The sequence below is a fragment of the Lissotriton helveticus genome, chromosome 7 (genome assembly GCF_964261635.1).
Source record: "Lissotriton helveticus chromosome 7, aLisHel1.1, whole genome shotgun sequence".
Lineage (NCBI taxonomy): Eukaryota > Metazoa > Chordata > Amphibia > Caudata > Salamandridae > Lissotriton > Lissotriton helveticus.
In genome coordinates, this window is record NC_136068.1 from 334897516 (window position 1) to 334915451 (window position 17936).

Below are 17936 nucleotides of genomic sequence, written 5' to 3' on the forward strand. Positions count from 1 at the left end.
GACCTAAATAAACAAAAACAGAGAGGTCAGATCAGTCTCAAAAAAGCCACAGAGACGGAGTGAGATAGATAAGAATCACACACCCACTTTGGGTGGATAGGAAAGCCCTCACACACCGACCTAGTCAGTGTCATGCTTCATCACCGGGCCCCACCAAAGAGGCCGAATGCCTCTTCGGTGTGCTGCGATGGCAGAAAGACTGCGGAGCTGGTTGTGTGAGAAGGGCGTGCTGTGAGGGTAGCTAAAATTAAAAGTGCCTAAAAGGGTATCAGTAAAAAAAGTTTAATGAGTGATCCCTAAGACACAAGTGAAGAGTATTATGTGTCTGAATTTAGCTGCCAAGGTTTAAGGATTGGTTAAATTCAGAAAAAATACTTAAGTCAGTCAACATGTTTCTGCCATATGGGTGGTTTCAATTTACCAAGGCATTCGTCAGGACTAAACCCCGGCGGTATGGACTCTCTAATCGTCCACCCTGACCAGGGGACGAGAAAGTGAAAATCTTAAAAAAGGTGAAAAAAGTGCTTGGAAATGATGGAAGAGCGAGTCGCTCATTCCAAAAAATGCTCCAAATTGTGGAGTATCTCAGCACTTTAAAACAGGGCGCTACTTGCACCATGGGTCTCGGGAGGGGGGTTGGAGCGTGCCTGGCACATCGCCCTCAACGCTCTCAGCCCGCTGTGAACCTGGGTATCGCCTCAAAACCGGACCCCGACGATTGAACTCACCTAAACGCCCCGTGAACCTGACCCTTTGGCTTGAGATTCAGGGGAAGGGGGTGGTTTATCGTGCGACATTGAAGCACAGACCGCTACCAGAAGATACAGACCTGGGCAGGCTGGCACGCAGGGGCCCAAAGCGATATATCACAGCAGCGGATCACGCTGCACCTAGGCGAAGGGCCGGCAGGCTGTCATGTGACCCTGAGAGCACTGGGGTGGCAGATGGCCAGAACAGAACCGGACGGGGCCCGAGCAGGGACCGGGCGAGACGCGAGGCACCGGAGCACAAAGAAAGATGCATAGCCACCACGGCTGAGACTAGAGAGGCCATAGGGAGGCTCCGATAAGTGGGTGACCCCGAACGACATACCTTACTGGACAATACACCCCAGAGGCTCGAGGTGGAAAACAGAAGACCGCCTCGTTGTCTCATTTGGACGTCGCACTCCGGACGAAAGACGTGGAGAGCAGCCGCCCAGACCGGACACTTGGGACCACAAGGAATGAACTTGTGCCCCCCGGGTAGGTGGGACACAGGCCATGGCCAAGGACAAAGATCCGAATCCTCAAAGACAAGGAAAGATGGACAAGTACACCAAAGTACTCGCGACGCAGGCTGAGGCTGCGGAGGCGGCGCAGCCACCGACAGACACAACAATACTCCTCCAGATCATACAAAGCACCAGAGAGGCTCTAGAGGGGAAGATCGGAGAAGTCGGCTCATAGGTCTCATTGCTCCGACAGAACCTCCGTAAGGAGTCTGAGAGAGTGACGGAGGCCGAGACTCGAGTATCGTAGGTGGAAGATGCCGTAAAGGATCTCAAAAAGGAGATAATAGACATGCATAGCGCTGTAGCAGATATGCTATGGAGAATCGATGATGCAGAAAATTGGGGCCGGAGGAAAAACCTCCGCTTTGTGGGGTTTCAGGAAGAGCGGAGAGCACCAATGTAGCGGCGTTTCTGACAACCTGGCTGACTGATCTCATACCAGCGGCATTATTTTCCCAATGCTTCGTTATAGAACGTGCACATCGCGCAATATGCGCCAACCCCCCCCTCCCGCCCACCCCCTCCCATCCTGAGGCTCCACCTAGGCCATTATCACAAAGATACTGAACTTTACGGACAGAGACATGATACTCCGCAAAATGCGTCACAAGGGAAAAGTCCGTTATGAAAACCAGATAATCATGATGTTTCTGGACTATAGTAGAGAGGTCCAGAAACAACGTTAAACTTTCGATTCGATGAAAGCTAAGCTAAGGGCCTCCAACTTCAATATATTCTCCTGTTTCCAGCTAAACAGAAGGTCATCCACCAAGGAAAGCCTTCTTCCAGACCCCAGAGGAGGCATGGACGTGGGTGGAGGATAGACGGGTGCTTCGACCCTCAGAAGGACCACGGACAGACAATTATATGACATGGAGCACAACCAACAGAGAGAAGTCACCCCGGCGTAGGAATCGTGCGACCGCAAGTTGGCTGCGGAGATTAGGCAAAGGAACTCTATATACCTTGCGAAAACCTATGCATGATAAGAGGTGGCTCATTCAGCTAACAGGTGAGTACTCCCTGTCCGAAACTGACACGGCTCAAAGGACTGCATCCCCCAACCAACTTGCGGATTCCAAAGACGATGATATGTCCCCTGGACCAGAGTCAAGACATCCACTGGAAATGGCAATCCAGGCACTCGAGGAGAATGAGGGGCCTGCGGATAGAGCTCCACCCACGGAGACCGACACAAATGTATTGGGTACTGCATCTTGAAAACCGGTGGGAAGGTATTGTTAACCATTATCAACCCCCACTGAAGCAGACAGAGCTTCGAACTGTGAAAATGCTGAACAGTTGTGCAGCAAACTGTAAGAGTTGGGGTTTTGGGGTATAAATTGAGGGGATGGGGGGATGACAGACCGACCTACTCTCTCCTGCCAAGGGTCATTTCCCAAGTTGTGGGGAGCAGAAGGCGGAGGTGGAAGGAGGTGGGGTGGGGGGATTTCAGGGGGACCACACAGTTGGGGTTTATTTGTTTGCACATCGGTTTACTGAGCACAAGGACAGCCATTGCGAGACCCTCCTACAGACTACGGGACATTAGGGAGCATCACCTTCCCCTGCCACCAGACCTTGGTGACACACGCACCTTAACGCCGGACATGACATGACCCGGCCACCCAATCCAACGGTTATGACCTGGAACATTAATGGACAGGGGGACAAGATCAAATAGGGGCTAGTATCGCAACACATTAAGAGGCTTCACCCAGACATCGCACTGCTACAGGAAACACACCTTAAGGGTACACATTGTGGTTTTATAGGTCGAGGGGCCTACAAGGTCCTGGCACACTCAGAATTTACATCTGGGGCGAGGGGGGTGGCCATTCTGATCAAGAATAACATTCCCTTCCAAACCACACGCCTCTGGCAGGATCCCCAAGGTAGATACGTGGGAGTCACGGGGCTATGGGGTAGAACTGAGGTCATGCTGATTTGCGTTTCTGCACCACCTAGATTTCAAGCGCTTACCATGACTGATATAATTGACATTTTGAAAGAGACACCCTCTGCCTTACACATAGTGGGTGGTGAATTTAACGAAGTCATGGATCCAGCAATCGACCTCTTGCGGGAGGGAGATAGATCCACACAATCCACATCTCTGAAAAGATTCTCCCCATTGATAGGCCTGACAGATGCATGGAGAGATACACACCCCCAGACCAGGCAGTTTTAGTTTAATCCCCGGACTGATGACTCTCACTCCAGACTGGACTATATATTTATTCCAAAGGGCGAACTACAGGACGTAGGACGGACAGAGTACACAGCTAGAGGCCTTTCTGACCACTCCTCGCTTTTGCTAGAGATGGGTCTGTGGGAAGGTGGCCGGTGCCAATACCTGGAGGCTGAACCCTTGGGACCTATGCAACACCAAGATAGCAAAGGGGATTAGAGCCGACACTGAGGCTTTCTTCCCAGAAAACAAGGACTCAGTCCCTTCTGGGGTGACAGTTTGGGAAGCATACAAGACCGTGTTGCGAGATAGAGCCCAATACCGTATAACCTGGGAGAAAAAAGAGAAAGACAAGCATTTGGTCGAGCTGTAACAGAAAATATGGAGCTTGATGTACAGGTTGCCCAGGAAAGGGACCCCGAAGTGGTGCATAGATTGACCACCTTGCGAATAGAGTATTAGGAATTGGCAACAGACGACACCAAAAAACAGTACTTAGTGACCTTACACCGCCTTTACGAGGTTGGGGATAAGGCCGGAAAGCTTCTTGCTTGGGTCAGTAGGCAGGAGATTCAAGACTGATGGGTACGGGAAGTAGTTGACCTCCAGGGCATTAATCAATCCACGGATGAGGGGGTGTCAGACACATTCATAGAGTATTACAGAAAACTGTACCGGGCCAGAACTCCCACATCGCAGGCCGAGATACAGGATTACTTGGCGACAATCCCCACTCCAGTAGTAAGGATGGGGAAGCCCAGGACCTAGAGGCAGACCAGTCCATGGCAGAAATCCAGGACGCAGTGGCGAAACGTCGCCCTGGGAAAACCCCCGGCACCAATGGGCTGCCGGCGGAATTCTTTAGGCACTAAATGGAGATCCTGAGTCCCCCTACTTCAGCTTTTTATGGACTCCCACAAGGAAGGCATCCTTCCGCCAGACCGAGGATGGCCACTATTGTGGTCATACATAAAAGGGGCAAGCCTCGCAATCAATGTGTCTCCTATAGACCTTTTTCATTGCTTAATTCTGAAGTTAAAATTCTGGCTACAATCCTGGCTACCCGTCTCCCAGGAGTGATCATGGCCCTGGTCCATGAAAACCAGTCAGGATTCATGCCAGGAAAGTCTACCCGTCTAAACTTGAAACAAACTGACAACTGGCTCATGAAAGTAAAGAACCAGACAAGCCCGCAGGTGTTCCTGTCATTGGACGCCGAAAAGGCATCCAGCGCCGTAAATTGGCTATTCCTCGATGCTACTCTGATGAAATTCGGGTTTAGGCCAAAATACTGCAGCTGGGTGGCACTCCTGTATAACCAAACGGTGGCATTGGTACACATCAACGACAGGTGCTCGGCCCTTCCCCATCATGAGGGGGATGTGGCAAGGCTGTCCCCTTTACCTCTCCTTTTTGCCCTAACCCTGGAGTCCCTGGCCTGCGCCATCAGGGCACACCTCTCTATACGAGGCTTTCGCAGCACTCCTGCAGGCAGGAAAAAATCTCTCTATATGCAGATGACATTTTGTTGTGCATTACTAATCCTGCCATACCGACCCTGTTTGACACGATTACCGAATACGGATGCCACTCTGGCTACAAAAGTAATTGGAATAAATCTACACTCTACTGTCCGACTACCACCCAAACAGAATGGCCCATGCCCGAAGAACTGTGAGTAGTGCAAGAGGGATTCAAATACCTTGGAATCTTTGTGACTCCACACCCGCGGGTATGTAGGAAGGGTCAGTCCTGAGAAAGTTTAAGGCGGATGTGGAAAGATGGAGGGATCTCACCATCATACTGCTCGGACGGGCGGCCATTTTAAATATGATTACTATGCCCCAGCTGCTCTACGCCCTTCAAAATTTATACCATCCACTATCCAGGGATACCTTTACAGAAATTAATAGCGCAATTCGAACACTGCTGTGGCAAGGGGGACACCCCCGAATAGCGCACCAGATACTGCAAAGTAATCCTTACAATAGGGGGATAGCGCTCCCCGATATAGAGGCCTATTACTGGGCGTCCCAACTGGTAGTATCCCTTCGCAACTGGTAGCTAGTGGAGTTTCCTGAAGTGAGGTGGTGATGTGAGTCTGCCTGGTGAGGTCGAGGATGAGTCTGACCGCATTGTTCTGGATACACTGGCTTTTCGTCATGAGTTCGATGGTAGTTCCAACGTAGTCTAGTCTACGGGTCATGAAAGCCTGTGTGACAACTCGCCTGGTCTTCAGTGGGAGCCATCTGAAGAGCTTCCTGAGCATTTGAAGGGTGAGGAAGCATGCGGAGGAGACAGCGCTGACCTGCTTCTTCTTGGGGCGGTGGCTGTCGAGGATGATGCCTAGGTTGACTCTCTCCATTGTCCTCTGCCTATTTCTTTCCCGCCCTAGGCGCTATTGGCATGTCCCCATTTTTAGAAATCTGAACATTAAATCCTGCAAAGTTACAGTTGAAGAATGCCTGAAGAGTGAGTTGTGTCAGCTAACTGCAAGATTTAAAAAAATGTATGTAGTTCGCTACAACGATGCTGAGTGCTGAGGCTTCATGCAGCTAATAGTTTGCTCAATATTAGTTTGCTCTTATTCAATCAACATTTAGGTAGTATTTTAATGGACCTCAGTGAGTAGCCCTATTTGAATTTTGGTCATGTCATTTGCCTTCTTTTGCCCTGGCATCTAAAATACCTGTTTGTATTTGCACAATTTGATGTGAATTGCACATGCACTTTAATTATTTTTCAGGTGAAATTTTCGTCGCTAATATGACATTGACACAATCTTTTACTGTCTCCGTAAGGCCATGCATTTTTCTGCTATTTTGCACTGTGCCTTTGCACATGTATTAGAATGAGTCTCTCAATCCCAGATTTGGATTTATTTGTATTTGCAGACTTTTATGTGAATAGCATTTGCATTCTAATTGCTCAGAGGGGAGATGTTTCTATTTAACATGATCCTCACTATTCCTTATAACGTCATGATCTTTCTAGTTATTTTGCACCGCAGTCTTTGCATATGTATTAGTGTTGTAGTTGTAATTTGCCTCTAGCGAATTCTTAGTCAACCATGATTTGCATTTCTTTTTGTTTGCACTGTAGCTGCCAACATAGGTAGAGTTTGACTGCAATAACACTTTAATAAAGTTTATACGGGTTAGTTGCGATTCTTTTTATTCGATTATATTTTAATTATGGTCTCATGTGTTTGTGAATTGTAGGCTATATTATATGGATTTCTTTATATCTGTATCAGTTACCCGCCTGCACTGACATTTTATATCCTCAAATCCTGTGACTAATGTTATATCTTACTGATGGGTTCTCTTTAACCGAATCAGTTATTTGATAGGAATATATAATTACTGGTGACTCCTGTTGTATTTTGTCTTTTTTTAATGGATGATTTGCAATAATTTTTTTTTGTTCAAATCTGTTTTTATTGTGAACACAGCGATAAGCCTACAACCCCTTGCAATAATTTTGATGATTAATCGCGCAAAGAAATAATAAAAAACTGAATCTGAAATCTGGCTCAAAGTAGCATTTAAAAAATAAAGTCACAGTTTTACTAAGTATATAAAATGTGTTTGGTGTATCTTTCAACAGTTGTTTGGTGTTAATGCTGCAGTCTTTTTAACCAGCATCAATCCCAAAGCATCACATTCCCAGTCAATGATTGGTAATTCCCCCCTGTGTTAACAGCCCCCAAAAATGACCTCTCCTATGCCATTCTCAAGGAAAACAAAGCTGTTGTTTGGGGACGGGGAAGGGGATAAAAACAAGCTGTGAGACCAAGTGTATACAATGACAAACATTTGATCATGTAGATCTTGAGTAGTGGTGAGAAACCAGCCAGGAGTGATCAGCAGATTTTAATTTACAATAAAAGGGACACCTCAGAGCCTCTCTCTGCCTCAATCAATTATGGTCTCTTTACATTGCGTCCATTGCATGACTGAATAAGTATCAAATACATCAGGATGACTCAAAGAATCAACAAGGAGCTGATGTGAATATAACATTTGAAGCCTAGACCGTCTTGACTGCCTGCTTCCTCCCTTTCTAGCTCATTCTCTTATGTTTTCTGACTCAGAGAATGTGAATATTTAGTTGATTTATTTGATTGCTTGTACTGTTTTCAGCTATGCAGTAAATCTTATTATATAGTGTATTTCCAATGATGCTGCTCTGGGGTTAACTTGTGCGCCCTTCCAGAGGGGTCATGTCCTAGCTAGCAGCTTAGACTGGACTGTACCATTATGGCAGACCAAAACTAATTTGTATGTGGTTGGTCCATGTCTAGAGTGACACAAGTGAATTAAAAAGCGATTGGTATGGAATGTGGCCCAGCGTGATTGATTAACAGAGGATCCGATTAACACAGGCATTACATCTATTACTTTTAGTACTGCCTTAACACTCCTTCATTCGCACTTCAGTCGTCATTTGGGCAGAATTGTGCATTTCCACCAAAATGCCATTATACCTGATGCAATAGATGCACACCCCGCTTGATTAAAAGGTAAAATGTGGTACAAATTGTAGGGGCAAACTGTACATATTCTAAGGTTATGCACTCTTGAATGGGTGAAACAATTGCCAGGAGAGAGTAAGAGCGAAAGTGAGCACACCGATCTCCTGTCTAGTGACTGGTCATCATACATATAGCAGATCTGAATGGCGACCAAGCTTTTGTTGTTTATGCTTTATTGATAGGTAGATTTAATTTTACCTTGCTCATTGTTGCTTTATTGGAGGCACTTTTTAGCCAGTCAAAACAACTGTTTTGTTGGAGTGAGGGAAACAGAAGGGGCAACAAAAAGGTCCATGCTTTTGCACCTTTCCAGCGACTTTGTTGGAGACCAGACACAGGACCCTCATACTTGAATGTCACCAATCTGGTGAGTCATAGAAAACACTTCTAGCCCTCGTAAACACAGATCATGACCTTTTTCCAGCTGCGACAGACCAAACAGGACTTCTGTGAGTCTGTTGATGTATTCCATGCCGCGTTGCTCTAACTTGTTTACCCTCTCAAACTGAAGAAAATGTTCCCTCCCAAATTATTCATGTTTGTCAACTAGCCAACCCATGATGGGACATTTTGTGATATCCAAAGATATCTCTCTAGGATATCCTGCCTGTAGAGCACTCCCACAAACTGTCTTAAGTATGAGCAATGCACTTTCAAACCACATTTGCGGACACGATTTTCAAATCAAACCCAGAGTGACTTTTGCAACGCTGGCAGCTTGTAGTCAAAAGGCAAGGCATGTATTTAGATATTTGTGGTCCCTGCCCTTATGATATCACCATGAGATTCCTTTTGCAGATTATCTTGCAAAAGGAAAAATATGTAATTGGTAATATTTCCAACTGCTTACTACACACAGTGCAAAAACCTTGTCTAATTATCTACTTAGAACACTTGAAGTCCCATAGGTCACAGAATGTCTTGATAAGGGTACCTCACCCAATCTACAATTCTCAGTAGTGGTGCTTGCAGGATCTTATAGATCCATGCTGCTAGAAGACCTACAGTTCAAGCTTGCACCTGAAGGCGAGACATTAGGTTTGTAGATTTCAATGGATCTCCTATGGATTTCTTGAACTATCACTAAAAAGAGAATGATTGTAGCTGCCTTGCAGGTTAATCATCAGTCCCAGAAAGTCAATTCTTTTGTAACACGTAACTTGTTCCTGTTGAAGACAAACTCTACTTGTTCCAGAGGTGTTGTGTTCATACGCACATGATAGACAAGGACTTCCTATCTTCTGGCAAAAAATCATATTGACCAATTTTAGTATTACCCAAATTCTTCACCCTCTGAGGTTCAAAATCAGTGGTTTAAACATTTGTAATGGCTAAGCCAAAGTCTGACCTTAATGTACACAGAGCTTTGAATGTATAATAGAGAATTCCTATTCAGATTCTTAAGGATGTCAGCATCATATCTACTCTCCCAGTCGTAGCTAAGGCTTAATGGAGTAAAGGAATGAGCCTAGTCTTTTTAGTTGTTAAAAAAATGTATGCTTGTTCCTCCCAGGTTAAGGCATCCTAGTATAATGCCATATTGTCTCATTGCTAGATAAATTCAACATTTGCTATGGCATTCTACAGTCTACAACATTTAGAGTTTTTCTAATTGCAAATAAGTGTGGTTGGCGGTCACGAGTAGATCACTTTGTTTTTGTTTTGTGTGTGTGAAACCAAAAAGAGTTCAAGAAAAATGCATATAATGCATTAGGTGGCAGAATGATAATTTAGTAATTTGGTATATAATATACAATTTTTCTCCTAACTCCTCCATTAATGATTGTTAGGGATAGGCCCACTTCACTTTCGGTTAATTACTTTGAGAAAATGTAAAGAAATTGTAATGAATGAAGTGTGACTAATAATTGTGCTTGAAGTCATTTTGAAAAGAGAGTCCACAATATCTTCTTAACAATTCAAAGGAATATCTCAAAGAATTTAATGCCTTACTAAAGCAGGGTGATGAACTCGTAACCGGAGTTTAAAAAATATGTCCCTGCTCTTTGATGTCTTGCATAATCCTAAGAATGGTAATTTGTGAACTTAAACAAAATTGTTTAAATCCAAGCATTAAAATAAAATCTCACACACTTCTTGATATGTCAAAAAATGCCCTTGACAGAGTGATAATTCTTAAGTACATGAGATATCTTCTGGGGGTTTTCCAAGTCTGCAAACAGATAAATAATTTACATATGTGAATGTTAATTAGAAAATGGGTCTTGTCTAAGTGATATTCATTGTTCAGAGGTAGCATATCACCTAATTTGAATACCATTTAAGCCTTGTGCTCAGCCTTTTCATGGAGAGGCAATGCCTTTTTGAAATTGAGCCATTTTGAAAGATTTTAATGTTCTTTCTGTACTCATGAGGATGAGAGAGTTTATCTAGGAAGATGTGAGTCAGACGTCACAGATCATATGGTATAAATCAGAGTAAATGTGCTGAAACTTCCATCCTGTGACTGTCATGCTATTTTGTAACTTTTTTAGTTCATGTTTTTAATTAATGTTGTTACTTCAGTTATGTTTATTATTATTTAATCGTATAGCTCAGGATTTTCTAACTGAATGTGTTAAACTTGCACACTTATACCGCTTGCGCTTAAGCTAAAATGATGCTTTTCTTTGTGTCCACCACTCCACTTGTGGAACATGCACATAATTCATAAGTGTATTAATATTTTACCCTGCAGTACAACAAAAGCTCCCAGTGGTGTCAAGAGCACTTCCTAAATTATAAAGGTCTGGTCCGAGCAACAGTGGTGAGAGAACAGTTGAAAAAACTTCTTAACAAATTTAAAGTCCTGAAGAAGTCAAGTGAAGGTATGTTTTTTAAGGTATACTCAACATCTACTATCAAGTGTAAAAGAAATATATTGCATAGGTTTTTCTTTTTGCGTTTGGCCTTACCTGTTTTCTCTTCTTTGAACTAATAAAGCCTTATTCCCATACATCCGTCCTACCAGATATCTTTACTTGAGGAATATGATTAAGCTTGTGATTTGTTAGGTTGAGCAACAAAGATGTCTTATGTAGCTCTAGAGACTGATTCAGCCGCAGTCAGGTGATCTTTTCTAAGCATTGAAGCACTGACTCAGTTTAGAGAAAGGAGGATGAGAATGGTTTGGCCTCTACTTCTCCAGGGACTTAAACTCATGAAATCGCCCAATAGGTGTGAGTGAGAAATGCTGGTATTTATCATCTTCTGAGACTATCAATGCAAACTGAAAATACATTTGTCCACGGGGATTGATCTAGTTATCATTATAAGGAAGAATATGACCCTTTCCAAAACTAAAAGTCAAATGCACCCCCATTCATCACGGCCCTTCATTAGAGGTAATCAGAATACAAGATATCTTTTTGTGTGTGAGATACATAGTACTCATAAAAGAGAAGCTATATTCTACTAATTGTTGCAGTTCCCTTTTGTGGACAGCATTCAGTAAATGTATTTAAGCTTTTTTTTTATTTAAGACATTCAACATTAGCTACTCAATTATCCCTAAATTCAAGTTAAAAACAGGGTTGATTTAACCTAACTACTTTGTAGAAGAAAACAAGGCAGCAGTTTGAAAGAGCTAAACAGAGCACTGCTCTTTTAAAAGTATTAGCAGCTTCACTGCACAGAACTTGCAGTTGGAGCTTTAGTTCCTTTTTCAGCTCCTGTGAGTAGGACCTGTGAGCAGTGAACTCTGTCTGACTTACCATTCATGTTAGGAATACTGGATACTTTTTCAAGATTGATCGCTACCACTCACTGACTTTGAGTTTGTGCTTGCCTTTTTATTTATATTTTTCTTATTGTCTAGTTTACTTTGTATTAAAACTTACTCTGTTAAACATTACATTTTTGCTCCTTTACAATGATTTTGTTCTACTGAGAATACCTTGTTGTCGCTGCTTGTCTTCCATTTATGCTTTCCCCCAAGAGAATATTTTTATGTTTCCGGAAATACTGGACATGTGAAAATAAAAGAAATCAAAAAGACGGTTATAACCTAACTGCAAAATGCCCAAGGGGTTCTCATTATGTGATATTTTGTGATTTAATTTAGAAACTGTTCATAGTGACAAAAAAGACCAAGGGCCCGATGTAGGTGGCCATTACCGGAATTCGGCCGTTACCGACCGGAAATGGGTCATTGAGATGTAGGGGACCTTTTTTACAGAATCGGTAAATTTACCGATTCTGTAAAATACCGAATCGGAAATTTTACCGATTCGGTAAATATCACATGTAGGTGGCACTGCAAACAGTGCCACAGGCCTTTAGGAGTCGGTATTTTACCACCCAATCCAATTGGGTGGTAAAATACCGAATCCAGGTGTGCATGCACATCTGTGCATGCACACCTGTGCCGTGTGACACCCAGACATGCCCTTAGGGCATGTATGTGTGCCACATGGCACACATGCCTGTAATTGGGGTGCCAGAGGGTGTCAAAGTGACACCCCCTGCACCCTTGCAAAATTCGGTATTTACCGATTTGGTAAATACCGATTCGGTAATGCCCATTGATTTCTATGGGCTTCAATGCCCATAGGAATCAATGGGCCTTACCGATTCGGTATTTACCGAATCGGTAAATACAGATTCCTTCCTATTCGGTAATTATAAAAATAAAATTATCTACATCTGCCCTCCTCTTTTTTACCACTTCTTAAATACCGATTCGGTATGAATCGGTATTTAAGAAGTGGTAAAAAAGATTTACCTACATCGGGCCCCTAGAAAGTAGTAGGCTATTAGTAAAATGACTTTGTCCTATAAGGTTATGCCAGGATCTCAATGTTCTGATGTGCTTATTGGAAGGCTCCTTCTACTTTAGAGTATGCTACTCATTTCTCTTAATCCCTGTTGGAGTGATTGTAATAATGTCACCATCAACATATGCCGTTTCCACCATTCTCTGTTAAAGTTGAGTCATTGAGCATTGTGGAAATGATCAACAGCCATGATTTCATTGTCCTTTCGTTCGTCTTTGAAGCCCCATTTGAGAGCAAGGCATTTTGTAAGTTTGAGGAATATTATCTGAGAACTTCCCACTCAACTCAAGACCTCAATCAACTTCGAAGACCTCTTAAGTATCAACCTTTTTTTGCATCTAAAAGTCTACTGACATAACATGAGCCCAAAATTCACACAATGTTATCTTTTCTCCACTGAGACAAACGTGCCTTTTACAACAGGGACTAATGCCTAAAAGCGATACACCTTTCGGTTCAGGCATTGAAATAAAACCCTGTCTGAAAATAAAAGCCTAACAACCCTGAGCGAAACTTCCAATTTCTAGGAAGACAATGATTCTACTTCAAGAGGATCACTATTTAATAATGGAAATTCTTGAACCAGGAGTCATTCTTCAATTTACTGGTCGTTTACTCCCAGAGTTTTCCATACCCAACGTCGATTCAATACCCCTTAGCATTTGCATGCTCCAAAAACCTAAAAGATAAATAACACTGGCAATGCACTGTGGCTAGATCTCATTGAGATATGCTCTCCTCTACATTTGGAATAGATTTACAGTAAAGAACCATACATTTTGGCAAAGGCTTAGCAAAATGCAATGCACTTTTGCTTAAGGCAAAAGTACTTCTAGCAACACTTTGTGAAACATTACAAAACATAATGAGAAAAAGAGCTTATTTTGCAGGACCCATCATAAACCCTTGATAATTGTTACCAACCGAAATGGTTTAATCTAGAAAACAGGCATAATAAAGAGAAGTAGTCATCACTCATCTGCAGCAGCACAATAGCTACTTAACAACGCAAAATATTACCTACGCTCATGCCAATCTTATAGCATACACTACTAATACAGACCGTTTTCCATCATTTGGAAGAGTTATGAAAAAAAAGAAATGTAAGTATATGGTGAATATTGTGCTGAATGGATATACCTTGAAGTTGAAATTTTCCCTTTGGTTATTCTGTCAAATAATACTCTTTCATTACACATGGCGGCAGGAGGAAATTTAAAACATGCTACGTGAGCAAGTGGCGGAACCTCTTTCTTCACTATAGAAAGGCAAATCTTTATACTCCTACTAATTTCTGATGCAGAAAAGCAGGCGATTTGCAGACCCATTCTAGCGTTATAAACTAAAACCAAGTAGGTTAAAAAATAATGGTTCTAGATGCTGGCCTTGAACTATCATTTCCTCCAACTCCACCAGTGCAACAGAACACATCACAGTAGACATCCAAGATCCATACTTCTGTAGCTCTATTGCAACAAAACTTTGGAAGATTTGTTGTTTATTGGTTATGTACAATACATTTCTTTCAGAAGATGTTGATAGGCTTCTTTACTTCTTTTTAGTGTATATGTCTCTCTCTTTGCAACCTTCAAACCAGTTGAACATTGGTGTCAGATTTACTCCACTGTTTGCCAATTGATGCATCATCTACAAAGGTGTGCCCTAATGTATTCCCATATATTTATTATCATTTGCAGCAGAAGATCGATTCTAAATAGGTAAATAAACTGAATAGGAACGTACATGCATATGGAAGCCTGGCTTTTAGGACTGCCAGTATATCCTGTTTGTTGGCAGAGCTACCAATATATTATGGAAAAGGGCTAATGTAGTAACCACAGTTTTTCCTGACCATATTCAGGCTCCCGTTGCTCAGTTGATAAAGAGATCATGCAGATATCTTCAAACACATCTTATGTACAGGCTTAAATGTAGTAAGTGAATGCTGTAACCAGGTGCCTCAGAACAAATGTGGTTGTAATCTCATACCTGGTAGAGATCTATATGATATATTGTTTTGAGGTGTGTACTCAAATTTGATTTATGTGCCCTTTGACAGGGATTAATTTATTCACGCTCTCAACTCTCTTCTACACAAGCATTTAGATGAATCGGGTCCTAAATCTGGGAGCTAAGGCAGCTGCGGAGAAGACAAAGCAATTAGAAAAAGACAACGTTTCTTAGTCCAAATATTTTCTGATGCCAGAAAACAATGCCAGACATTGCCCAACTTTTGATCTGTGCGTTCTCAACAATTTCCCAATAGGAAGTAATATTGTATTCTTTTGTAGAATAGTTAAAATGCTGAAGGATCATAATACATGTGATTCTGTTGTATGAATAGGTGCATGATATGAACTATGTTTTGCTCATAGCAGGGTATTTTCCTGTTTTTTAAGTCATTAAGATTTATTTTTAAGGGCATACACTTACTTTAGAGAGCAACCACAACCCAGAACTGGATTTGCAGAGATAGGGTTCGATTTGGAAAATTCCTAGGTGCTGCATTCTGCATGGGATCAAGAGGCAGTCCAGTGCATATCTGACTGAATACTGACATACTAATAATTGGGGCAGTTTGTGCTGTAAAATGATCACTCTGGCCATCAGCTCAACTGCAGAAGATGTTAAAGTAATATGACGCTGCAGGTTTGTCAGATAAAAACACAGCATCATCATAGCTGCTCTATGATTTGTCTGCAGTACCCTTTTCGTAGTTCCAAGATGCAAATCATTTACAGTTGCAATGAAGAAGGGAGGACAATTTTATCGTTACCTTTGGATTGGAGATCCAATACATTTGTGCCACGCAGTTTCTAATTTACATTTTCCCTAACCCGTTAAAATGTGTGTATATACGTTTTCGTCCATTAAACTGTTTCATATAATACCTTTCTGTTGGTACCTAGTGTAGTAAAATCAGTCAAGTTGAGTTGAATTTTATTAATTTTATTGTTTATGTAGCTTGATCCGACTCCAAGAGAATGGAAGATTAAGGATGGATTTCATTTTATTTGTCTATGTTGGGTGTACCAAATAATGCACACAGCATAACAATGTGCAGCTCAGCCAGTTGCTAAGCAGAAAGGGCCAACCAATGGGTAGGAACCCTGGTCTGGGGCTAATCATAGAACAATATAGCATAGGCTAGGGTTGGGTGACTGTATTTCATCGTGCACTGACACTGGGAAGTCTGTCTCTCACATTTAAGCACAACTACCTACCTCTCGAGTAGCTTTCAAAAAGAACATTGAGTCATCAAATCTGGGTAAGTGAAAACTGATTTCAAATGGTCAGTTATTAGTAAACTAATAGAAAGCCCGGATATCCACTTTTATGAGGAAAGCGATCTTTTCTCAGTTTGGTTTCTGCAGAGGCAGGGGCACAGAGACAGCATTGCTAGCCATATAGCATGATCTGCAACTAACTATGGCAAAGATGGAGTGGCTGTGCCACTACTTCTGAACCTAGGCTCATCTTTTGACTTCATCATCAGACACTTTAAGAGGTAAGCATACAAAGAAATATTTTAAAATAAATCTTGTCTCTCAAAGATTAGTAAAGCTTGGTAACATTGCCACTTTTCCTCTCTGCCCCTCCCACCCCACATTAAGGCATTCCACAAGGCTTCCTTTTTTTATTCCCCGTTCCCTGCCCCCTTTACTTGACCTTATCAGCGCTTTCAATATCAGAAGTTATAAGTACAGAGAAGGCAAGCAAATCATACTCAAACTGGAAAGCCTTTGAACATTAGTACATCTGGACTTGATGAGTGCCTTTGCAACCGACAAATGGATGATAATTAAATATCTAAGTCACTAAACTCTGCAAAAACTTTGATCATGACTTGTGCATAGTGGAACATCAGCTCAAACAGCGAATCCTAGGAAAGTAAGAAATGTTGGGGTGTTTACGGACTCAAACTATCCATAACTTCACATACTAATACTAATGAAGTTACAAGGTGTACCTTCTTCACACTGGGGAGGAAATGCATCTTCTTTCCTCCTCCGGTACCATAAAAAAACTACATGTTCTTCTCACCACTGCAATGTTGCAGGTTGACTACCCAAAAAACTGGTATTTAGATGCTCCCAATGCACTACATTGACTACAGACTCCCAGAGACACTCTTTCTATGTATTCTTTGTTTGAAATTGTGTTACTGGTTGACTAGTGTGTGAGCCCTGGTCAAGCAGCAACCACAGTAATTGTCAGGATAAGGTACAGACAAAGCCCAAATAAACCTTTGCTCAACCCTCTGATAGCTTGGCACAGAGAAGTCAGGCTTAGCTTAGAGGCAATGTGTAAAATATTTGCTGAACACTTCAAACAGTAACACAGTGAAAACACACCACAAAAGGTCTCACACAAGATTAAAAAAATAGAGCGAATTGAATAAATAAAGCAAGACCAAAACAACAAAAATCTGACCAGTAGAACCTAAGTTATGAATTTTTAAAGAATAAACTGCCAATCACGGTCATCTGGTCAGATTGGACTGGTTCAAAGTCATAAGAAACAACGAATAACTGTGGGTCTACTAAACAACTCAAGACATGCTATGTGTCGCTGGCTATGTGTCTGCTGCTACTCTTAAAAATAGAAGACAGACTGGACAGTTAACCACTGTGAAAAATGTCCATCAGTTACTCGTTCTTAGGCACCCAGTACATCATTTGGTCTACTCCACAGTAGTTTGACCACCACTCTATCTCCATAGATATAGGTGTATATTGGAGATAAGTAGTGTGGGATGGATGTCTGGTGGGTGTTATTTGTTCGTAACTGAGAGCAGTGCATAAAAAAATGAGTGAAAGAAAAAATGTAACGTGTAAGATTGGATAGTGCATACAATAATTACTTTATTCTGGGGTCATGCACCTCCAATATTAAAATCATCAATAGTGCAAAAAAGTCAGGTGGTTCAAACAAATACCTTCTGACTGGGTTATCTGGTCGACATGTTTCTGCGGGATATGGTCATTTTCTATACCAACCGCTTCCTCAGGACCCATAAACTTAATTGCTACTGCTTAAGTGATAATAAGTGAGAAAACACAGGACATTTATGAACAGAAAAGAGTGTCACCTGTACACTTCCATTTTCCTCCTGTAAAAGTCCAGTTGTGATTAAGCCAGCATATCCACATGTAATGA

At 42.1% G+C, this 17936-nt stretch overlaps 1 protein-coding gene across 2 annotated transcripts in view; it reads left to right on the top strand.

Annotated features, from left to right (window-relative positions):
• DHX35 (DEAH-box helicase 35) overlaps positions 1-17936 on the top strand; it is a 661155-nt gene that overhangs the window by 592922 nt on the left and 50297 nt on the right. For both annotated transcript variants that reach the window (XM_078652154.1, XM_078652155.1), the window contains one exon: positions 10700-10829. In XM_078652154.1, the coding sequence (XP_078508280.1) occupies positions 10700-10829 (130 nt within the window). The remainder of the gene's footprint in view (positions 1-10699; positions 10830-17936) is intronic.